We start from the raw sequence: 25,501 nt of genomic DNA on the forward strand, positions 1-25,501 counted from the left end.
CTGTATCCATGTGTTCATCTCTAGAGACCAGCCGACCCTCACCTGACTGCTTTTGTAATCCATCCTCTGGCATGACTCCACCCTAGCTCCTATCAGAGAACTCTATATTAACCTGTGCACTGCAGGTCAACCCTGCTGATCAACCTTTGTGTGTTAGCTTCCTGTTACCTGCCGTGTGCTCTTCTGTTGTTCCGTTACCAACTTTGGCGTGTCCTTGACTATCCCTGTTTGCCTGTGATACTGACCTTTTGGCGTGTCCCTGACTATTCCTGTCTGCTTGTGGCCCCGACCTTGGCTTTGTCCCTCACTATCCCTATCCTCCTGTTGCCTACTGCGGGTGTGAGCTGGGGGACCCTGGGGGTTGCGACCTGGAGCCAGTTGCAGCCAAGTCCATCCTCACCACTGGAGGCGCTGGTGAACACCTGCTGGCTCTTAGACTCTGCGCCCCAGGGAATCTTACGCTCTAACCCCAGTGGGATCTGTCTCCCATCTGCAGCAGTCAGCCGTAGGGTCCACAACCTTGCGGTGCACTCCTGCTCCCTACGGTGTGCATCTGTCACCTCGCCTCAAGGTGACCTGACAACTATGCTTACTCCTGCTCCCTGTGTATGACTCTGGCTTGGTTACTGACAACATCCTTGCTGTCCATTTGTCCTGACCCTGGCTTGTCATCTGACCACGTTATTAATCTCACCTCTGACTGTGTGTCCTGTACCAAGCTTCCAAGGTCCAGTTTTGGGCACCAGTTCTCAAAAAGGATATCTGGGAACTGGAGAAAGTGCAGAGAAGGGCAACCAAACTAATAAGAGGCATGGAGGAACTCAGCTATGAGGAAAGATTAGAGGAACTGAATTTATTCACTCTTAATAAGAGGAGATTAAGGGGGATATGATCAACATGTACAAATATATAAGGGGTCCATATAGTGAACTTGGTGTCGAGTTATTCACTGTACAGTCAACAAAGAGGACAAGGGGGCACTCTTTACGTCTAGAGGAAACGAGATTTCATTTCCAAATACAGAAAGGTTTCTTCACAGTAAGAGCTGTGAAAATGTGGAATAGACTCCCTGCAGAGGTGGTTCTGGCCAGCTCAGTAGATTGCCTTAAGAAAGGCCTGGATTATTTCCTAAGTGTACATAATATAACTGGGTACTGACATTTATAGGTAAAGTTGATCCAGGGAAAATCCGATTGGCTCTCGGGGGATCAGGAAGGAATTTTTTCCCCTGCTTTAGCAAATTGGATCATGCTTTGCTGGGGTTTTTGCCTTCCTCTGGATCAACTGTGGGTATAGAATTGGGTATATGGGATTGTATGATATTATTATTATTATTATTTTTATTTTTTTTTGTGGTTGAACTGGATGGTCGTGTGTCTTTTTTCAACCTGACTAACTATGTAACTATATGTCCAGTTCCCGGGTCGTTTTTGGTCCTTCTCTGATGTGTCTTCACTGCTGTTGACTACAGTCCAGAGACTACCACTAACTACTACCTGATTACTGGCATCCATGCTTCTTTGTACCCTGTGCCCCTGGTTCCACACCCAACAGTACTCAGTCCAGAACCACAAGGGGAAGCCCTCTCGTTGCCTTGGCCTCCAACCGAGGTATGTAACAGATGATGACAACATTTGGATCACATACAGTATATTTGAAATAAAAAATATTTAGTAAATCTTTATTAGAGACAAGCAAATGGTTTGGACTGAGCTAAAGTTTGGCCCGAACATCACTCATATGGCAAACACCCGACTTTGCAGGGTGCTCAGTGGGAGCTTCAGGTCTGGTATAGATATTATGATATTATCCCCCCTAAATCCATACCAGACCTGAGCATGCAGCCCAGCAGGTCAGGAAACTATACCAGGTCACATGTCCTCAACATGGGAATGCTTTGGGGATCTGCCCCCATTTCAAAGCACCTTGTCCCTATGTTGATGGGGGCAAGGGCCTCTTCACCACAACCCTGGATGATGGTTGTGGGAGTCTGTGGGCAGGGGGCTTATCATAATCAGGAAGCCCCCTCTAACAAGGGGGTCCCCAGATCCTGGCCCCCTCCCTATGTGAATGAGTATGGGGTACATTTTTCCCCTACTCATTCACCAAGAATATGTCAAAAATAAATGAAAACAGTAGTTGTTTTTTGACAATTCCTTTATTAAACAAAATGTAAAAAGATAAAAAATAATGCCCCCCCAGATGCAGATCCATCATCAATCATGACGTCCACCACACCACCTGACCCAAAAGAAACAAAAACAAAAAAGCTCCACAAGCTACGAAGGCTGACCGCCGAATGTCTACTCCGCTGGGGAACAGTTCTTATAGGTAAGGGGTGGCCCCACCCCATGCGACATCACCAACCATTTCAAGATATATTGGTGATGTCACAATAGGGTGGGGCCACCAGTTGATGTCACCAGGTGGCCCCACTCCTTACCTATTTAAAAACTGTGACCCGACAGAGTAGGTTTTTGGCGGTCAGTCTTCATCATGGGCAGAGCTTTTATTTTCTTTTTTTGGGTGCGGTGGGCACCGTGATTGACAATGGATCTACATCAGGGGGGACATTTTTTATTATTTTTTTTAATAAAGAAACTTGTTAAAAACCTTCTACTGTTTTCATTTATTTATGACAAATTTTTGGGTGAATAAGTAGGTGTACAATGTACCCTATACTCATCCACATAGGGGGTGAATGATCTGGGTGCCCCCCCATTTGCAGACCCCCACAATGACAGCCCAGGGTTGTTGGGAAGAGGCCCTTGTCCCCATCAACATGGGCATAAGGTGCTTTGGGGTGGGGGTGCTCGCACCCCGTTTTTTTATTTTGGCATGGGGTTCTCCTTAGGATCCATACCAGACCGAAGGACCCCATGCCATTTTAACATTTTGTATTGTCGGCCATTTAAATCTCATTATATTTTCTTTGGAAATGTTAGTTTTGCTGCAACAGGTTCTATACAGATGTGCCACTTTACAAGCAGACTAAGGGGACCCCCCCCCGGGCAGTAATTTAAAAGGAATTTTTCATTTTAATTGTTTTACTTTAAGCATCTAAGTAAAATCCCTGGTCCTTTAAAAACTATTTAAAAAAAAATAAAAAATAAATTGCATTGTTACATGTCCCCCAGGGCAGTACCCGGACGCCCATAAACTTTTTATGGCCAATAATTGTATATAAGCCATACAAATGGGGACTTTCCATTTTTCATGTTTGGGTCCCATAGACTTTAACAGAGTTTGTGGCTCTGGGACAAGCTTTTTCCCCGTTCGGAAGTTCTGGTGTGAACCAAACAGGGGGCTTTTCAGCCCATCTCTCTTTACAGTATCTCACAAAAGTAAGTACACCCCTCACATTTTTGTAAATATTTTCTTCTATCTTTTCATGTGACAACACTGAAGAAATGACACTTGTCTACAATGTAAAGTAGTGAGTGTACAGCTTGTATAACAGTGTAAATTTCCTGTCCCCTCAAAATAACTCAACACACAGCTATTAATGTCTAAACAGCTGGCAACAAACGTAAGTACACCCCTAAGTGAAAATGTCCAAATTGGGCCCAAAGTGTCAATATCTTGTGGGGCCACCATTATTTTCCAGCACTGCCTTAACCCTCTTGGGCATGGAGTATACTAGAGCTTCACAGGTTGCCACTGGAGTCCTCTTCCCCTCCTCCATGATGACATCACAGAGCTGGTGGATGTTAGATACATTATGCTCCTCTACCTTCCATTTGAGGATGCCCCACAGATGCTCAATAGGGTTTAGGTCTGGAGACATGCTTGGCCAGTCCATCACCTTTACCCTCAGCTTCTTTAGCAAGGCAGCTGTCGTCTTGGAGGTGCGTTTGGGGTTGTTATCATGTTGGAAAACTGCCCTGTGGCCCAGTCTCCCAAGGAAGGGGATAATGCTCTGCTTCAGTATGTCACAGTACATGTTGGCATTCATGGCTCCCTGTAGCTCCCCAGTGTCAGCAGCACTCATGCAGCCCCAGACCATGACACCCCCACCACCATGCTTGACTGTAGACAAGACACACTTGTCTTTGTCCTCCTCACCTGGTTGCCGCCACACACGCTTGTCACCATCTGACACCAAATACGTTTATCTTGGTCTCATCAGACCACAGGACATGGTTCCAGTAATCCATGTCCTTAGTCTGCTTGTCTTCAGCAAACTGTTTGCAGGCTTTCTTGTTCATCTTCCTTCTAGGACGATAGCTATGCAGACCAATTTGATGCAGTGTGCGGCGTATGGTCTGAGCACTGACAGGCTGACCCCCCCACCCTACAACATCTGCAGCAATGCTGGCAGCACTCATACATCTATTTCCCAAAGACAACCTCTGGATATGACGCTGAGAACATGCACTCATCTTCTTTGGTGAACCATGGCGAGGCCTGTTTGGAATCTGTCCTGGTAAACCGCCGTATGGTCTTGGCCACCATGCTGCACCTCAGTTTCAGGGTCTTGGCAATCCTCTTATAGCCTAGGCCATCTTTATGTAGAGCAACAATTCTTTTTTTTTCAGATCGTCAGAGAGTTCTTTGCCATGAGGTGCCATGTTGTACTTCCAGTGACCAGTATGAGAGAGTGAGAGCGATAACACCAAATTTAACACACCTGCTCCCCATTCACACCTGAGACCTTGTAACACTAACAAGTCACATGACACCGGGGAGGGAAAAAGGCTAATTTTTCCCAATTTGGACATTTTCCCTTAAGGGTGTTCTCACTTTTGTTGCCAGCGGTTTAGACATTAATGGCTGTGTGTTGAGTTATTTTGAGGGGACGGCAAATTTACAGTTATACAAGCTGTACACTCACTACTTTACATTGTAGACAAGTGTCATTTCTTCAGTGTTGTCACAGGAAAATATAGAAGAGAATATTTACACAAATGTGACTGAGGGTGTACTTACTTTTGTCAGATACTGTATTGGTATGAAATTGTTCATCATAACTTTATCTGCTCTATTTATTCATCTCAAAAAATTATTTAGCCAAAAAAATCCACCTGTTTTCTTGACTCCTTGATATCTGAAAGCCAATCTGAAAATGTCTTCACCTTTTCTTTAACATTTGAGGCTTCTTGTCCACCCATAGAATTTAGACCTGAATAAGCATTTATGAAAAGTGACTCGTATTCTTGGTCATCCATGTTTTGTGGAGGCATTGCCTGATCTCTTTCACCCCTATGCCATATATAAAGGGATTGGCAAGGGCTGGCAGCATGAGATAGATGGCATTGAAGAGGTTCTTGACATCGTAGGAAATGTGCGTATGCATTCTGTACACGATGGATGTTATAAGTGAACAGAGGTAGATAAGCATGGCTACAGCCAGATGGGTGACGCAGGTGTGTAAGGCCTTGTGACGAGCTTTCCCAACAATTATCTTCATAGTCCGGTACAAAATATAAGAATAGGACACCAAAAGGAGACCAAAATTAAGTAGCGTAAAAATGATCTTACTCATGAGTCCCACCACATGAACTTTGGAGATGTCATCACAGGCAAGACTCAGAAGCCCCATGTTCTCACAAACAAAATTTTGAATGATGTTGGATCTGCAGAAACGGACTCTGGAAGTCAGTGCGACTATTGGAACAACAGTGAAAATGCCCTGAGCTAACGTAAGGAGAACCAACTGGGCGAGGAGACGTTTGTTCATGATGTTGTTGTATCTCAGAGGCTTGCAGATGGCTACAAACCTGTCCAGGGCCATCATCAGGATGACACCTGACTCAACAGCACTCATAAAGTAAATGAAAAACATCTGAACTAGGCAGGCTTCCAGAAGGATCTGGTTCATATCCAATGATAAACCGAGAAGGAACTTTGGCAGGAAGGACGTTGTGCAGGAAATATTAGCAGCGAAGAGGAGGGACATGATGAAGTACATGGGGGAGTGGAGCTTCGGTTCAATGAAAATCTGATGAATGATGAGAATGTTTCCAGTCAGGATTGTTATATAAATAAAAAGAAACGGAAGTAGCAAAAATTTTCTGTATTTTATTATTCCGGGGAAGCCGAAGAGGACAAATTCTATATAATAAACTCTGGTCTGGTTGTGGCTTAAATCTTCCATCTTGTGAACATTAATGGAAGTCTAAATTCTGAGGGGAAGAGAACATAAAGTTCAAGAATATACAACATATCCAATATATTGGTTGAACTGGATGGACTTGTGTCTATTTTTTCAACCTGGCTAACTATGTAACTATATATCATTTGATTCTATAGAAGATAAACAAGGACCAACCGTTGACCAAACCAGATAAAAATTTTCAAAAAAAAAAAAAAAAAGGATATGCTACAGAGTTTTCACTCAATTTCCATATGTTTTACAATGCCTTAAAAAAGTATTCAAAATGTATTTGAAATTTTCCAAATCTTATCATGTTTTAGCCAAAAACATAAATGTATTTTATTGGGATTTTATGTGATAGCCCTTGTACACACGGTCGGACATTCCGGCAACCAAATCCGATGGATTTTGTCTGACGGATTTTGTCCGAAACTGTTGCATACACACGGTCGGACGAAGTTGGCGGAAAATCCGATCGTTCAGAACGTGATGACGTTATTTTGTTAGGACAGGACTACGTTCACGCTAGTAGCCAATAGCTTTGGTCTAGGAATTTGATCTGAGCATGCGTGGCACTTTGTCCGTCGGAGTAGGCTACACATGATCGGAGTATGTCCGATCAGAGCATTTTGTCGGAAAATTTTACCAGCAAGTTGGAAAAGTTGGTCCGTCGGATACTCCGACGGAAACAGTCCGATGGAGACCACACACAGTTGGAATATCCGACAAAAAGGTCCGATAGGACACATTCCGTCGGAATCTCCGACCGTGTGTACAAGGGCTTAGACCAACACAATGTGGCACATAATTGTGAAGTGGAAGTAAAATGATAACTCAAACAAATAGGGATGGTCACGATATTCGAATCGAACATCGGGTGTTCGTTTGTCTGCAAACGGACCAAACAACAAACATATGGAGCATTTGCGGCAAATTTGAGCACCGCGGAAAATCACATTGTACGATTTTTAAGTAATTAATTATCATTTTATTGCATGACATTTGATACATCAGAAAAAACCGAAATCTTTGTTTGCAATGACAGAGATGATACGTTTCCTGTAGTTCTTGACCAGGTTTGCACACACACTGCAGCAAGGATTTTGGCCCACTCCTCCTAATGGCGCGTACACACGATCAGAATTCCAGCCAGAAAAAGACCGATGAGAGCTTTTCATCAGAAAATGCGACCGTGTGTAGGCTCCATCGGAATTTAGCTGTCCGAATTTCCACCAGCCAAAAATTGATAGCATGAGCTCAATTTTCCCGATGGAAAAACTTTCTATCGGTAATTCCGATTGTGTGTATGCAATTCCGACGCGCCAAAAGTCACGCATGCTCAGATTCAACTACGAAACAGAAGCTATTGGCTACCGGCTATTGAACTTTCTTTTTCTAGTCCCGTCGCATGTGTTGCACGTCAACGCATTATAAACGATCGGAATTTGATGTGACCGACCATGTGTAGGCAAGACAGCTTGAGCCAAATTCCTTCGGAATTCCGTCAGGGAAAACCATCAGAGCTTTTTCCGACGAGAATTCTGATCGTGTGTATACGCGGCATTACAGACCTTCTCCAGATCCTTCAGGTCTCGGGGCTGTTGCTGGGCAATATGGACTTTCATAAAGCTAATAAAATACGGCGCCAACCCTAAATGTAAGCAGCCTACACAACAATAATACTAAGCCCCCGTACACACGGTCGGAGAATCCGTCGGAATGTGTCCTATCGGACCGTGTTGTCGGATAATCCGACTGTGTGTGGTATGCATCGGACTGTTTCCGTTGGAATATCCGTCGGACCAAATTTTTCAACTTGTTGGAAATATTTTCCGACAAACTGGTCCGATAGGGCATACTCCGATCATGTGTAGAGAATTCCGATTGGACAAAGTGCCATGCATTCTCAGATCAAATTCCTACATCAAAGCTATTGGCTACTAGCCTGAACGTAGTCCCATCGTAACAAAATTACGTCATCACGTTCTGAATGATCAGATTTTTCGACAACTTTGTCCAACCGTGTGTATACAACAGTTTCGGACACAATCCGACAGAAAAAATCCGACGGACAAAATCCGACGGTTTTGGTTGGCAGAATGTCCGACCGTGTGTACGGGGGCTAATTGTGATCAAAATGTGGGTAAAAAGTGTAGCGCTAAAAATAAAAGGGGGGGCTGTCTGATCAAAGATACATACCCAAATCAGCGTGACAACACAAATAATGAATCACGGCATCAGAAAGACCTCATGCAACAATGCGTCGCAATAAAGTCGCAACACTCAATTTATAAAAATAAGATGCAAATCATAATGTCATATAAAAGTGCTAATTATAGTGAATTCCCGTATTTTGGAACAAATAGGCCGCGTACACACGGGCGGACTGTTCGCCCAACTTAGTTTGTCAAACAATCCGACAAACAGTCCGCTCAAAATTTGCATGAGCGGACTTGACCACACACGATGAGCAGACAGTCCGCTGAAACCGTGCGCGATGACGTGAACGGCACGTACAACGGGACGAAAAATTAGACGTCCAATACACTGCAATGCAACCTTTGCCGTGTAAATCCTTTCTGAGCATGCGCGAAACTTAGTTTGTCGAACAAGCCTACACACAAGCGGACTGTCCGCTCAAACCAAGTTTCAGCGGACTGTCTTACGGGAATTCCGAAAAACTTTGTTCGTCAGACTGTCCGCTGAAACTGTCCGCTGAAGCCCACACACGAGCGGACTGTCCGCTAAAACACTGTTCAGCGGACAAAGTTGGGCGAACAGTCCGCCCGTGTGTACGCGGCCATATAAATATAAAACAAAGCAACCTAGAGGTAAGGGTGGTGGTGACTAATTGAAAAGAAGCACACTATTCTATACACATAAAAAAGGGGACAGACCCGTATGTACTCATGGGTATGTCAAATAATACAATACTTAATTATAGCGTATATAAAGAAAATATAATAATCCAAAAGGTATCAAAGGTACGTAGTAATAAAAAAGTACACAGTGATGAAGAAATGATGCAGTTGCTGCAAACAGTCTCTGGGGTAGATGTGCTCAATGGCGGATATATACACCCAGGAGTGCCTTCACCTTCCAAGAGGGGCGAGAGAAAAGGGTACTCTTACCAGAAATAATGGACCCAACTCGCCGTACGGTGGTGGGTCTAGCAGACATAGAAACCGGAGGCGTGAAGTCAGGGTTTCAGGACGAGCCACACGGTAATCTCTCCCACAGGTCCAAGAAGATCCAAAGACACCAATCTTTATGGAGATGAATGGAGCTCTCCAAAGGAAAACGATAGACGCTCCCCGAAACCCTCTCCTCCAGATAGGGGATATTAAATTCAAGGCATAGGAGAGAAAAAAAGCCTCCACATGGCGTAAATCTTTTTGAAGGAATGTATTATAATAAAATAGGATATCCAAGCAAAAAATGGGAGTATCGATAAAAAAGTCAGCGCAGTATGAAGTGGCGAGGGCCGGCGTGTTAACCCAGGTGGGCTATTTAAAGGAATATTTCATTTTTATTGTTTTTACTTTAAAGTGGAGTTGCAGGATGTTTATGTTTATTAAAAGTGAGCAGCTACAAAAAGTGTAGTAAACAGATACTTACCTGTTCCACGGTCCAGCGATGCGGCCCGAATGGAGCGTCGCTCCTCTTACACTCCTCTCCGCCGGCACTTCCATGGCCACTCTGGGCACCCAGCCGTGACAGCTTTCGGCTTCACGGCCAGGCGAGCACGGTGCATGAGCGGGTCGCTCTGCGCTCCCGGTGTGGTTCAGGCGATCTCCTGGGACCTGCCACGTGTCCCAGGAGATCCCCTAGAGGGAGGGGCTGCCTAAGGCGAGAGGAGGAGTCGCCTAGGCGGTCCATGGGTGGAAGGAGGAAGTGGGCCAGGAAGTCCCACTTCTAACGAAGCCCCCACTCCCCCCCAAAAAAAAATACATGCCAAATGAGGCATGTAAGGGGGCGAGGAGTGCTTAAAGCGGAAGTCCCACTTTTGGGTGGAACTCCACTTTAAGCATTATTAAAATCACTGCTCCCGAAAAAAAAACGGCCATTTTTAAAACTTTTTTGGCATTCATACATGTCCCCTAGGGCAGGACCCGGGTCCCCAAATACTTTTTATGGCAATAACTTGTATATTAACCTTTAAAATGAGCGCTTTTAATTTTTCATGTTCGTGTCCCATAGACTTATACCGGTGTTCACACAATTTTTTTGCCTGTTCGCATGTTCTGGTGCGAATCGAACCCGGGGGGTGTTAAATATGTGAAATGTGTGGGGGGGAATTTGTATGGTGCCCCCTTGAGTCAATACTTTGTAGAAGCCCCTTTCTCTGGAATTACAGCTGCAAGTCTGTAACGGAGTTGTGTATACACGATGGGAAAATCCAACATCAGAACGTTGTCCGTGCAAAATTTTAAAGCCTGCCATCCAACATTTGTCCACGGAAAATCTGACAATTGTCCGATGGAGCATACACACGGTCGGATTTCCAGCCAACAGCCTGTCATCACACAATTATCGTTGGAAAATCCGATCGCATTTATGAGGCTTAACAGTTCCTGGTGAAGTGGGCTCAGTGACTGAATTGGCCCAGACCCCACCATGTGATCAAAAGTCTTGATTAAAAAAAAGAGATATTTATAATACCAATGATGGTGCATCCATTAAGGGTGAACAGGTGCCGCCCCCTCTCTCCAGCCACCCCCCCATATGAATATTGGATAGATTCTTGCATTGCATGAATCTATCCATGGCTACCACTGCCACCCCCTATTCAGGTGTCTAGCCCGTTTTCAGATGCCGGGTGCATTAATTAGAGCCATAGACTCTAATAGGCTTCAAAAAAATTGGACTCATAGGGCAGAGCATTGCGCTTGCAGTCCATCCAGATGTGTTAGAAAAGCAAATGAATATTCACTTTTCTAACAACTGAACCACCTCTCAGCCAATCAGGAGGCATGAGTCTAATACCCATCACATTATTGGCTGAAGGCACAAGCGATCCCTTTGGCCGCCTAATAGAAGCCCAAAAGAAATGCACGGAGGACACAGGAGACGCCGCCTGACCCACGCTATCGGTCCCACAGCTCTCCACCGTCACCTGCTGCCTGACCCGCCACTGTGATGGGTGGGAGTCACAGTGGCTGCATATGATGAGCCCAGTTGGCTGCATATGATGGGCACAGTAGGGTGTATTTGCTGGGTACAGTTGGCTGCATTTGCTGGGCACAGTTGGCTGTATATGATGGGCACAGTGACTGTATATGATGGGCACAGTGGCTGTATATGATAAGCACAGTTGGCTGCATATGATGGGCACAGTTGCCTGCATTTGCTGGGTACAGTTGGCTGCATTTGATGGGCACAGTTGGCTGCATATGATGGGCACAGTGGCTGCATATGATGGGCACAGTGGGCTGGATATGATGGGCACAGTGGCTGCATTTGCTGGCACAATTAGCTGCATTTGCTGGTGACAGTTGTCGGCATATAATGGGCACAGTGGCTGCATTTAATGGGCACAGTGGCTGCATATTATTGGCACAGTAACTACATTTAATGAGGAACAGAGGATGCATATGATGGGCACAGAGGATGCATATGATGGGCACAGTGGCCGCATATGATGGGCACAGTGGTTGCATTTGATGGGCACAGTTTTTTGTAATGATCTGAACAGTGGCGGCACATGATGGGCAGAGTGGCTGCATTTGATGGGCACAGTTGTCTGCATATGATGGGCACAATGCCTGCATTTGATGGGGCACAGTGGCTCCATATGATGGGCACAGTGGCTGCATATGATGGGCACAATGCCTGCATTTGATGGGCACAGTGGCTGCATTTGATGGGCACAATGGCTGCATATGATGGGCACAGTGTGCACATTTGATGGACACAGTAGCTGCATATGATGGGCACAGTGGCTGCATATGATGGGCACAGTTGGCTGTATATGATTGGCACAGTGGCTGCATTTGATGGGCACAATTGGCTGCATATGATGGACACAGTGGTTGCATATGATGAGCACAATTGGCTGAATTTGATGGGCACAGTGGCTGCATTTGAGGGCACAGTGGCTGCATATGATGGACACAGTTGGCTGCATATGATTGGCACAGTGGCTGCATATGATGAGCACAGTTGGCTGCATATGATGGGCACAGTTGGCTGTATTTGATTGGCACAGTGGCTGCATTTGATTGGCTCAGTGGCTGAATTTGATGGGCACAGTTGGCTGCATATGGTAGGCACAGTGGCCGTATATGATGGGCACAATTGGCTGAACTTGATGGGCACAGTGGCTTCATTTGAGGGCACAGTGGCTGCATATGATGGGCACAGTTGGCTGTATATGATTGGCACAGTGGCTGCATATGATGGGCACAGTGGCTGTATTTGATGGGCACAGTTGGCTGCATACGGTGGCCACAAGTGGCTGCATACGATGGGCACAAGTGGCTGCATTTGAGCGGCACAGTGGCCACATTTGATGGACACAGTGGCTGCATATGAACGGCACAATTGGCTGAATTTGATGGGCACAGGGGCTGCATTTGATGGCAACAGTGGCTGCATGTTATGGGCACAGTGGCTGCATGTTATGGGCACAGTTGGATGCATATGATGGGCACAGTGGCTGCATGTTATGGGCACAGTTGAATGCATATGATGGGCACTAGTGGATGCATATGATGGGCACAGTGGCCGCATTTGATGGGCACAGTGGCTGCATATGAGCGGAACAGTGGCCGCATTTGATGGGCACAATTGGCTGCATATGATGGGCACAGTGGCTGCATATGATGGGCACAGTGGCTGCATTTGATGGGCACAGTTGGCTGTCATATGATGGGCACAGGGGTAGCATATGATGGGCAGAGTGGATGCATTTGCTGGGCAGGGTGGCTGAATTTGCTGGTCACAGTGACTGCATATGATGGGCACAGTGGCTGCATATGATGGGCACAGTGGCTGCATATGATGGGCACAGTGGCTGCATATGATGTTTTGTTGCAGTATTTTTCATAATTTTTCATAATTTTGAGCAACAGCCACCACTGTATAATACGCTGAAGGGTGACCAGGGCACCATGTGAAGGATTGTACTATATACTGTATATCGGCGTTGTATGTTTGGTATATGTAGCCCCTTGCTGACCGGCTCACGCAGATATACATTGGCAGAATGTACCTGTACGTTGCCCTTTAAGACGTGGCATTGTAGGCGTGCACGCCCGCCGCTCATGCCGCAAGCTTTGTGAGTGTGATTGGGGATACCCAAAATTGTCTCACAGAGAGGAAGAATGGGGAGATGCTGATGTAAACAAGCACCCCCCCCCATTCTTCCTAGTGACAGGACACTGATCACAGCTCCCTGTGATCGGGAGCGGTGATCAGTGTCGTGTCACATGTAGCCCATCCCCCCCACAGTTATAATCACTCTCTAGGACACACTTAACCCCTGTAGCGCCCCCTAGTGGTTAACCCTTTCACTGTCAGTCTTATTTACACAGTAATCAATGCATTTTTAATTGCACTGATCGCTGCATAAATGTGAATGGTCCCAAAATAGCATCAAAAGTGTCTAATCTGTCCGCCATAATGTCGCAGTCAGGATACAAATCACTGATCGCTGCTATTACTAGTAAAAAAAAAATATATATTAATAAAAATGCCATAAAACTATCCCCTATTTTGTAGATGCTATAACTTTTGCGCAAACCAATCAATATACGCCTATTGCAATTTTTTTTTTAACCAGAAATATGTAGAAGAATACGTATCGGCCTAAATTGAAGAAGAAATTTTTTTTTATATTTTTTGGGGATATTTATTATAGTAAAAAGGAAAAAGGAAAGCTTTTTTTCAAAATTGTTGCTCTTTTTTTTGTTTATAGTGCAAAAAATAAAAACCACAGAGATGACTGAATACCACCAAAAAAATCTCTATTTGTGGGGAAAAAGGACCCCAATTTTGTTTGGGAGCCACGTCGTACGACCACGCAATTCTTAGTTAAATCGACGCAGTGCCAAATCGCAAAAAGTGCTCCGGTCTTTCTTTGTCTGAATTTCTCACTTCCTGTTCCTCCTCAGTAAGCTGTTCTGGCTGACTAACCACCGCTCGGATGATGGTGTGAAGTTTACTGAGGAGAAACAGGAAGTGAGATATTCAGACAAAGAAAAAAAACAAATCGAAGGAAAGGGTAAGTGAACCAACAATGCACTAGCTTAGAGGAACCTATGTAGAAAATAAAAAACGAACCTTTACAACCCCTTTAAGTGGGTAGAGCAGGGTTTCTCAACCGGGGATTCATGGAACCCTAGGGTTCCTTCAGAAGTTGCTAGGGGTTCCTTGAGCAATTTCTGCCTCTTCGATAAGTTCCCACTCACACCATTGATCCCTATCGTTTTCAGCCAAGGAAGCTGCCATCTTTGCCTATGGTGCTGCACATGTGATTCGTTATGACACCAGCCATTGGATGGTTTGATGGTTTGGCTGAGAGCACAGCCAATGTGCAGTTAGCATTCCCGGCATGCCTTTTTTTTTTTAACTGTTTAAATCCATGGGTTTACTTCCACTTTAAGGGAGTTAGCCCTTGTACACACGGTTCGTCATTCCGACAACATAATCTTTTGTCCGAAACTTGTGTTGCATACACACGGTCGGACAAAGTTGTCGGAAAATCCGATCGTACGTAACGTGACGAAGTTATTTCATAAGGACGGGACTACGTTCAGGCTAGTAGCCAATAGCTTTGGTCTAGGAATCTGATCTGAGCATGCGTGGCACTTTGTCCGATCGGAATTCTCTACACACGATCGGACAAAGTCCAATCGGATCATGTTGTCGGAAAGTTTTATAGCCCAGCTCTAAAAACTTTGTCTGTCGGAATATCAGTCCGATGGAGTCCACACGCAGTCGGATTATCCGACAACATGGTCCAATCGGACATTTTCCATTGGAATGTCCGACCGTGTGTACAAGGGCTAACTCTTCCCAATGACCAGTTGACCACAAGTGTAAGGAGCATTCTTCCCACTGACCATCACACTAATTTATCACGAGTTGTAGATATAGTAATTTTTATCAGGGGTTTCCTGAGACCAAAAAGTTAATTTAAGGGTTCCTCTGTGTTGAAAAGGTTGAGAAAGCCTTTTGTAGAGAATACACGTTGTGCTGTGGTAGCCTTACAAGTCCTTCTAAAGGAAGAAATCACCTGATATTTTTATTCAATACATTTTTATTATAATCAATAAATAAATGCAAAAACAGTTTTTTGTTTTATTTTTTAAAAGCTAGAACAAGGTGTATGTCTTCTTTATCAGATTTATCACCTGTAGAGTCCCAATACTAGAAAACAATGCACGGAGACTATCAGTGGTGGTGTACCGTACCTTATCAGCTTGCAGTCTTTATTCTTTAGGAAGGATTCTGATATCCTATCGGGGTTGGTGTTGGACGGTGGTAATTGTAGAAGTCAGGGATTGCAGGACTTACATGTCTCTGGCACAGACCTCAGCCGGGAAATGCTCAGTATGGGGATCTCAGTGAATTTATGGAACTCTCTGAGTCCTGATGGATTTCCACTAATTGCAGTCACTGCGGAGGTCCCAGTACATGCAGAGGAGTCCATGATGACCAACATTTCCCTTTGTACACAGCTCACTCTCATCGTCATACAAACATTCATTACAGTCAACAAACAAGAACTCCAGCCAAAATTTATATAGTGTATTTTTTTATATTTTAGTCTGGGCAGAATGGGGAAGGGTCAGACATTTTGCTGGATATGGATTGCTGTCTAAGTCAATGTTGGAGTTCTCCTTATTTTCTTTCCTGGGGACACTCTGTGACCTAATGCTAGGACCTACTCTTTTCTCTCAGCCACCCACCGCTAGGGTTCTTGAATCGTCCTTGCCTTCTGCAGCACCTCACTGCGATCTGCTGTGAGAATTGATGCTTTCTTATGTCAGGGAAATTCAACTGTACGCTATGCACATGTAGCGCCGACTCCTGAAGAGCACGCGCTATATGTTTTTTTGAAATGTAATGTTACACTTAAACCGCAGTTTGGTTTAGGTTTGATTACTCTAAATTTTGACCTCAGCATCAGTCTGACTGGACTGCTGGGTGTTCTGCCTAGCCATAGGGGGCACTGTCACTTTTGGCAGGTATGGAAACCCAGTCTAATTGTGTGCATTAAGGTTACTTTCTCTCGGAACCAGCCCAGTGGGAGTGTCACTCTTGCTGTGCCTTCTGCAAGAGGGTACTTAAGATGCGGATGTCACGTGGTTCCGGTCCAGAAGTATGTTCTGACTGTATGGTCCTGGTCCTCCTGACCAGCCCCCAGGACTTCCATGGCCTAGGGTGCGGGTCCACCCGACTTTACGTCTCGGGGCTGGCTAGCCCAAGGCGAGGAAACTGAAAGAGGGATTCGGAGGTGGTCCAGTGCCATCTCGGTTATTGGAGAAGGCCAGCAACTGTGAAGTTATCCAGGGGAGGACTCTTCGAGAGAAGACCAGGGGTTGGCTTCTCAACAAGAGCCTGGAAAAGCTGAAGGACCTAAGTGAATCTAATCTCGTGCGGTATCACTGGACCGGCTGCAAGATACTGGTACCACACAAGTGTTCTACAAGTAGTTCAAGTTTCCATCACGTTTCTATAGCAAAGTCTGTGGCAGAGGCATGTATCTGACTCACGCACCCTGTTGGCTGCTAGGCCTGGTGAGAGAAGGACTATCCAATTAGGGTGAGGATCCAGCTGTGCATGGCTATTCTCTGGATTTATTCAAAGTAAGAGATTCTTTTTCATACGGATCTTGACACTAATGCCGCGTACACACGTAGCTGACTATCCGGCGGACTTAGTCCAACGGACTTCCCGCCGGACTGTCTGCCGGACTTTCCGAACGGGCTCCTTGCCCACACACGGCACTTTTTCAGTGGACTAATACGGCGTACTTTTGAAACGAAAGGACTCGCCCACACACGCAGAGGAAAGTCCGCTCATTTTGAGCACGTCTCCAGGTAGGCGGGGCCCGCGAAGGAGACGTCGCTAGCCCCGCCACCTGGTATGGACTTAAAGGGGAACCCCAACGCCAAAAAAATTGGTGTGGGGTCCCCCCCAGGTCCACATGAGACCCTTGTCCGAGCACGCTACCCGGCCGGCCAGGAAAGGGGGGGGACGAGCGAGCGCCCCCCCCCCCCTCCTGAGCCATACCAGGCCGCGTGCCCTCAACATGGGGGGGTGCCTTGGGGAAGGGGGGCCGCGCGGCCCCCCCACCCCAAAGCACCTTGTCCCCATGTTGATGAGGACAAGGACCTCTTCCCGAAAACCCTGGCCGTTGGTTACCGGCCCCCCACCCTATGTGCATGAGTATGGGGTACAATGTACCCCTACCCATTCACCTGTAAAATAAAGTACAAAAAAACACAACAGAAGGGTTAAAATAGTTTATTGCGCAGCTCCGGGGGTCTTCCGTCTTCGGTGGTCTTCTCGCCGGACTTCTCCGCTATCTTCTTGTAGCTCTTTTACTAGCGGAGGAACCCGTCTTACTTCCTCGCCGCCACCCTCTTCTTCCGACTTCGGGGGTCTTGTCCCCCCCTTCGGTTCTTCTGCCGGGCCACCGCGCCTTCTTATAGCTCTTTTACAGGCGGTGGCCCGGTCTTATGTCGCCGCTGTCGTCGCCGCCTTCTGTTCTTCTGTTCTTCTGTTCTTCTCTTCAGATGTTGCCTCGTCGCTCCCTCCGCTCACAATGACGGGGACCGGGCGCGCGGCGACTTATATAGGGACATCACCGGATGATGTCCCCGCCTATTATGATGTCACAGTCCCAGCATCCTCTGGGACTGTGACACCATAATGGGCGGGGACATCATCCGGTGATGTCCCTATATAAGTAGCCGCGCGTCGCGTCGGAGCCATTGTGAGCGGAGGATGCGACGAGGCAACATCTGAAGAGAAGTGGGTGTGGCCCCACTGAGGAGTCTGGGGAGGGGTACTTAAGATGTTGAGGTCACGTGTTACGGGTTGTTCGTTCGTGAGGCCTGAGCGGTCTGTTCCTGTTTCCTGGACCGGGGTAGCCCCGTGAGGGGTCCTGGTCATGGAGCGTTCAACGCTCCGCAACATGCTTCTGTTGGTTACCCCCAATAGACCCGCCTGGTCTGGGGTAGGGATCCGTCTGTTCCCGAGTCTTGGAACCGGCTGGTCCGAGGTGCAGTAACTGAGGTAGGATTCAAGGCGACCGGGTGTGCTCTTGGCTTGGAGAGGCACCACAGCTTGTGAAAGTGACCGGGGGAGGACTCTTCGGAGGAGGGCCAACAAGCTGGTATCCTGAGAAGTGCCTGGTTACTGAGTTTGGAAGGACATTGACGAATCCAAACCTTTTCCAGTACTGCCAAGGAGACAGAGAACGTTCCAGGTACTGAGCAAAAAGGTTCCTGTTCACTTTCAGTTACAACTTGTTCAAGGTCAGAGATTTTACAAGTTCTGAACCAAAGTGCTGACTGCCATAATCTCTGGCTAGAGATTTGTTCAGCCTTGAAGTGCCCAGCTGCGAGTGGCTACTCTCTGGGTGGTACTAGAGACTTTGTTATGTCTGCAGTTCAAGGTGCCTGAGTTCTTCGCCCCTTGCCCTCTGTTCCTATACGATACTGTGTTGTTGAATGTTACCCCTGCAAAATAAAACCTTTCAAAAGGACTTTATTGGTGTCAGCGTCCAAAGTTGTTGGGTATCAACCCTGGGAACCCCTAAACGTGGAAGAACAAGCCAGCGGAGGTAACCCGTAAGCCCAAAAAGTTAAGGCCGCCCTGCTGAGGGTTATGGCCGCTACATATTTATTTATTTTTAACTTTATTACTATCACAAGAGGGCAAACAAGCACCCTTGTGATAGCTTTGGGCATTGACAGGTCCTCTTTATGGAAATATCAGGAGTCTATTAGACCTCCTTATGTCTGTATATTTTTTTATCTTTCCTAACTTAGTGTATATATATATATATATATATGTAGCGCTAGCTCCTGAAGAGCATGCACTATATGTTTTGTCATTTAACTATTCCTGGAACCGCAGTTTGGTTTTGGGTTCAATTACACTAAATTGTAGCCTCAGTACCAGTCTTGCTGGATTGCATGGTGTTCTACCTGACCATTGGTGGCGCTGTCAGCTTTGGCAGGGTTTAGAATGCAGTCTAGTTAGGTGCATTAAGTGTTTATTCTCTCTCGGAACCAGCCCAGTGGGAGTGTCCTCTTGCTGTGCATTCTGGCAGAGGGTACTTAAGGTGCTGATGTCACGTGCTTCGGGGGTTTCCGTTCCAGAAGAGTTTTCTGTCTGTTTGGTCCTGGTCCTCCTTATGGCCTGGGGTGCGAATCCACCCGACTCTAAGTCTCGGGGCTGGCTGGCCTGAGGCAAAGTAACTGAAGGAAAGATTCGAAGGTGGTCCGGTGCCGTCTCGGTTTGTGGAGAGGCCCAGCAACTGGAGAAGCATCCAGGGGAGGACTCTTCGGCAGAAGGCCAAGGAAAGGTTGGCTTCTCAGAAAAAGCCTGGAGGCTTAGTTGAAAGACCCCAAGTGAATCTGATGTCGTATGGTATCGCCGGACCAGCTGCAAGATACTGGTGCTTTACGAGGGTTCTCTAATGCCACGTACACACGATCAAACAATCGGGTGGAAAAGTCCGGCAAACTCAAGTCCGCCGGACAATCCCCCCGTGTGTAGCCTCCGGCGTACTTTTTTTACCCAAAAGTACGGCGGACTTATAAAGTAGTTTTGCTCTCCAATCTTCCCGCCGGACTTGCATTTCGGCGGACAATCCGGCCGTGCGTATGCCAGTCCGCCGTACTTTCGCAATGAACGGACTTTTCCCGCCCGGAGAAAAGTCCGCTCATTTTGAGCACGTCTCCAGGTAGGTGGGACCCGCGAAGGATGCATCACTAGCCCGCCACCTGGTATGGACTTAAAGGGGAAACCCAACACCGAAAAAATCGGCGTGGGGGTCCCCCCAGGTCCACATCAGACCCTTGTCTGAGCACGCTACCCGGCCGGCCAGGAAAGGGGGGGATGAGCGAGCCCCCCCTCCTGAGCTGTACCAGGCCGCGTGCCCTCAACATGGGGGGGTGCCTTGGGGAGGGGGGGCCGCGTGGCCCCCCCACCCCAAAGCACCTTGTCCCCATGTTGATGAGGACAAGGGCCTCTTCCCGACAACCCTGGCCATTGGTTGTCGGGGTCTGCGGGCGGGGGGCTTATCGGAATCCGGGAGCCCCCTTTAATAAGGGGGCCCCGGATAGCGGCCCTCCACCCTATGTGAATGAGTATGGGGTACTATGTACCCCTACCCATTCACCTGTAAAATAAAGTAAAAAAAAAACACAACACACAAGATAAAATAGTCTATTGCACGGTTTCGGGGGTCTTCCGTCTTCGGGGGTCTTTAGTACTTAGTACGCCATATTAGTCCGCTGAAAAAGTGCCGTGTGTGGGCAAGTAGCCCGTTCGGAAAGTCCAGCGGACAGTCCGGTGGGAAGTCCGCCGGACTAAGTCCGCCGGATAGTCGGCTACGTGTGTACGCGGCTAAATCCTTTCAGTTATTCAAGTGTTCTATAAGTCTGTGGCAGAGACTTTATTCAAGTGTCCTGTAACAAGTCTGTGGCTTTGCTTCATTTAATCACCCTGTTGGCTGCTAGGCCTGGTGAGAGAAGGACTATCCGATAGGGGTGAGGATCCAGCTGTGAATGGCTATTTTCTGGATTTCCTAATGTGAGAGACTTTTTCCTATTTGACTTAGTACTAAGAGTACCTGGACTTTCCTACCTAAACCTTCTAACCCTATGTTGAGAGACTGTGCTTGTTTACTCTTTTGCAAATAAAAATCCCTTAAGTGGATCTGGTGTCAGTCTCTACAGTTCTTGGGCCATCTACCTCGGGAAACCTCTAGACACGCACGAGGTCAAGAAGGTAACGGTAAGCCCAATTAAATCAGCCGCTCCTTCGGGGGGGTTTTTTTTTCCTTTTTTTGTTTTTCTTTTACCTTTTTGTGTGAGCATACACCAAAAAAATAATTAAACAAAAAAAAAAAATTTTGAATTATAAACATGGAAGAGCGAGAAAAGACCAAACGGTCTGGCTTTTTTTTTATTATTTGTCTTGTCTGAGTAGATGTATAAAGGTTGAAAAAAAATTATTATTTTTTTTTTTTTTTTACCTTTTTGTCTGAGCATACATCTACGACAAAAAAATAATTAAACAAAAAACAAAAAATTTAAAAAGGTGGGAGAACGGTTGGACCACTTTGTGGTTTCTGACATCACCCTTCTATTTTTTCTCTTGATTTGGAAACAAAAGTGTCATTGAAGACTCATAGCTAAAATACAGAAAATACATGGGCTGAAAATGTTCACTACTTTAAAGATTTACTCAGGGTCTCGGCTATGTTTTTTTTTTTTTTTGTAATAATTTGGTATATCTTTTTTTTTTCTTTGTACTGTCTCTCTGACTCTGAATTAATTGTTCATCTATTGCAGGACATAATGGACTAATTATCATAAATGCTCTGCCCACCCCCCCCCCCCCCCCACCAGGATCCTCCTCTGTGACTCTCATAATTATCCTAACGAGCTGGACATCCCTTTCCAGCCTCAGTCAGTGTAATGAAGGCTGCGGGGAGCCGCTGTTTCCTCTGGACAGGGCTTTGTCCCTGCTCAGCGCTCTGACAAGTCATCATTAGAAACTTCAGAGACTCCTCGGGGGCCGGTCCCTAAGGATTCTGTGCTTAGTAAACAGTTCTATGGAAGCCTCTTAGACTTTGCACATAATTAGGTCTCGCAGTTAAAACTTTTAGCTGATTATCACCGACCCCGGCAGGTCTCCACAGAGACAGTCCATTTATGGACTGCACCAACTATTTAAATAAATGTATATACCACCACTTCTAATTACAATCATGGACCTCAGAGGTGTGTGTATAGGACCTAGTGCAGCAGAGTATCCTCACGGTGTACTCATATACAAAAAATATGTGTTTATACTCAGTGGTTTAATGTGCCCTCAGGTATTATTTATGTATACCCTTTAGTAAATATGCAAAGGAAATACGTGCTCCTATGCCAAAATGAAATAAAATAAAATATAAAAATATATATATATAAAATATGAAAACATGTGGTAATAAACTAAATTACACCCCTACATCAAAATGACAAAGTGAAACAAATATCTAGAAATGTAACTACCGTATATACTCGAGTATAAGCCGAGATTTTCAGCCTCTTTTTTGAGGCTGAAAGTGCCCCCCTCGGCTTATACTCGAGTCATCGCTGTCTGTCTGCCCGATCAGCGTGTCGAGCAGACAGACAGCGGCCATTCTAGGATTCAAAGGCCGCGCCTCCCTCTCCGCCTTCGCCTGTGATAGGCGGAACACTGAATTTCCCAGCAGTCTGTGTTCCGCCTATCACGGACATCCTCTCATCCTCGTCCGTAGTATGAAGATGAGCGGACGTCCATGATAGGCGGACCACTGACTGCTGGGAAATTGAGTGTTCCGCCTATCACGGACATCCGATAGGCGGAACACTCAATTTCCCAGCAGTCAGTGGGAAATTGAGTGTTCCGCCTATCACCGACGGAGGCGCGGCTTTTGAATCCTAGAATGGCCACCGACGAAGAGCTGAAGGACGGAGGCTCGGCTCGGGACGGGCCGGGACGCAGGCCGGGACGGGACGCAGGCCGGGACGGGACGCAGGCCGGGACGGGACGCAGGCCGGGACGGACACAGGCTGGACGGACACAGGCAGGCTGGACACAGGTAGGCTCTACTGTGTCTTTACTGTGCCTCTCCTGGAAATGAAGAAATCAATGCATGTGCCCTATTCCATTTTTCTTTCAGTTTGTACCATATGGAACCCATTACTTCAATGGCTACTTCCTCTGACTGGTGTTTATGATGATCAAACAATGTTTAGCAAATAATATACATACACATATGCTTATTATAGTGCTTTTGTAACAACAGCAATGTAAAACCTTTCTATTACTGGTGTTACTGGTTTATTCCTTAGTAGCCTATTTGACAGTTGTTTCTAATTCCTTAGGGCAAGGTGGGAAAAAGCACACACACACACACGGATGCATGCACACACACACACACACACACACACAGGGATGGATGGACACACACACACACACGGATGCATGGACACACACACACACACACACACACACACACGGATGCATGGACACACACACACACACACACGGATGCATGGACACACACACACACACACACACACACGGATGCATGGACACACACACACACACACACACACGGATGCATGGACACACACACACACACACGGATGCATGGACACACACAGGGATGGATGGACCCACAGGGATGGACGGACACACAGGGATGGACAGGCATGTCTCACCCTCGGCTTATACACGAGTCAATAATTTTTTCCAGTTTTTTGGGGGTAAATTGGGGACCTCGGCTTATATTCGGGTCGGCCTATACTCGAGTATATACGGTACTACCTGTGAACAAAATCTGTATATATATATATATATATATATATATATATATATATATATATATATACATACACCTATACATACACACACATATATAAAATTAAAGCAATGCCAAAAGAAAACTTAAAATATGTATCTTCAGTAGGGATGGGCTTTATGTTCAAGTTGAACATGGGACTCGAACATTGGCTGCTCGCCATTTTGCCGAACAACAAACAATTTTGGGTGTTCGCGGCAAATTCAAAAGCCGCGGAACACCCTTTAAAAGTCTATGGGAGAAATCAAAAGTGCTAATTTTAAAGGCTTATATGCATGGTATTGTCATAAAAAGGGTTTGGGGACCCGAGTCCTGCCCCAGGGGACATGTATCAATGCAAAAGAAAGTTTTTTTCGGGAGCAATGATTTTAATAATGCTTAAAGTGAAACAATAAAAGTATAATATTCCTTTAAATTTCATACCTGGGGGGTGTCTATAGTATGCCTGTAAAGGGGCGCATGTTTCCCGTGTTTAGAACAGTCTCACAGCAAAATTACATTTCTAAAGGAAAAAAGTAATTTAAAACTACTGGCGGCTACAATGAATTAATGATCCGTTAATAAGCATAAAAGTTTATTGATAAAAACGGCATGGGGATTTCCCCACAGGGGAACTCTGAACCAAAATTTTAAATAAATACGTGGAGTTCCCCCTAATCCATACCAGGCCCTTCAGGTCTGGTATGGATATTAAGGGGAACCCCGTGCCAAAAAAAAAAAAAAAATGGTGTTGGGTCCCCCTTAAAATCCATACCAGACCCTTATCCTAGCATGCAACCTGGCAGGCCACAGGAAAAGAGGGGGGGGAGAGAGCACCCCCCTGAACCATACCAGGCCACATACCCTCAACCTTGGGAGGGTGCTTTGGGGTAGGGGCCCACCTCAAAGCACCTTGTCCCAATGTTGATGGGGAGAAGGGTCCCATCCTCACAACCCTTGCCCGCTTTTTTTTTTATTTTGGTTTGGGGTTCCCCAGTGGGGAAATTCCATGCCTTTTTTTATCAATGAACTTTTATGTGTATTGTCGGACCGACAATTCATTGTAGCCGCGAGTAGTTTTAAATGACTTTTTTTCCTTTTAGAAATGTCATTTTGCTGTTCTAAACACGGGAAACATGCGCCTCTTTACAGGCATACTATAGACACCCCTCAGGTACGAAATTTAAAGGAATATTACACTTTTATTGTTTCACTTTAAGCATTATTAAAATCAGTGCTCCATTTTTTTTTTGCATTGATACATGTCCCCTGGGGCAGGACCCGGGTCCCCAAACACTTTTTATGAAAATACCAGCATATAAGCCTTTAAAATTGGCACTTTTGATTTCTCCCACAGACTTTTAATGGGTGTTCCACGGCTTTTGAATTTGCCGCGAAACCCACAATTGTTCGCTGTTTGGCAAACTGGCCAATAGCCAATGTTCGAGTCAAACTCATGTTCGACTCGAACATAAAGCTCATCCCTATTTGAGTGACAAAGCAGAGCTTTCTTTTGGTGGTATTTGATCACCTGGTGATATTTGATTTTTGCTAAAAAAAAATAAAAAAAGACCAATTTAAGAAACAAAAATACAAAACTGTTTTATATTTGTTAATAAATTTTGCAAACAGGTCGTTTTTCTCCTTCGTTGATGTACACCGATGAGGCTACACTGATGGGCACTGATAGACTGCCCTGATGGGCACTGATAGGCTGCACTCATGGGCACTGATAAGGTGACACTGATGGGCACTGATAGGTGGCACTGATTGACACTAATAGGCAGCACTGGTGAGCACTGATAGGTGGCACTGATAGGCACTAATCGGAGGCACTG

The 25,501-nt window shown here is 46.0% G+C and overlaps 1 protein-coding gene across 1 annotated transcript; it reads right to left on the minus strand.

Annotated features, from left to right (window-relative positions):
- Positions 1 to 5,127: 5,127 nt before the first annotated feature.
- Positions 5,128 to 6,114, minus strand: LOC143926819 (olfactory receptor 52B2-like). Its single transcript, XM_077450860.1, has one exon. The coding sequence runs from the start codon at positions 6,095 to 6,097 to the stop codon at positions 5,135 to 5,137; it is 963 nt and encodes a 320-aa protein (XP_077306986.1). The 5' UTR covers positions 6,098 to 6,114; the 3' UTR covers positions 5,128 to 5,134.
- Positions 6,115 to 25,501: the final 19,387 nt, after the last annotated feature.

Source organism: Lithobates pipiens, unplaced genomic scaffold (genome assembly GCF_037356315.1).
Source record: "Lithobates pipiens isolate NorthernLeopardFrog02 unplaced genomic scaffold, aLitPip1_a1.2 Scaffold_23, whole genome shotgun sequence".
In the NCBI taxonomy this organism is placed as follows: domain Eukaryota; kingdom Metazoa; phylum Chordata; class Amphibia; order Anura; family Ranidae; genus Lithobates; species Lithobates pipiens.

Bases quoted from the DNA above. Each gene is read 5' to 3' on its own strand.
- LOC143926819 (XM_077450860.1), bottom strand. From the start codon at position 6,097: ATGGAAGATTTAAGCCACAACCAGACCAGAGTTTATTATATAGAATTT.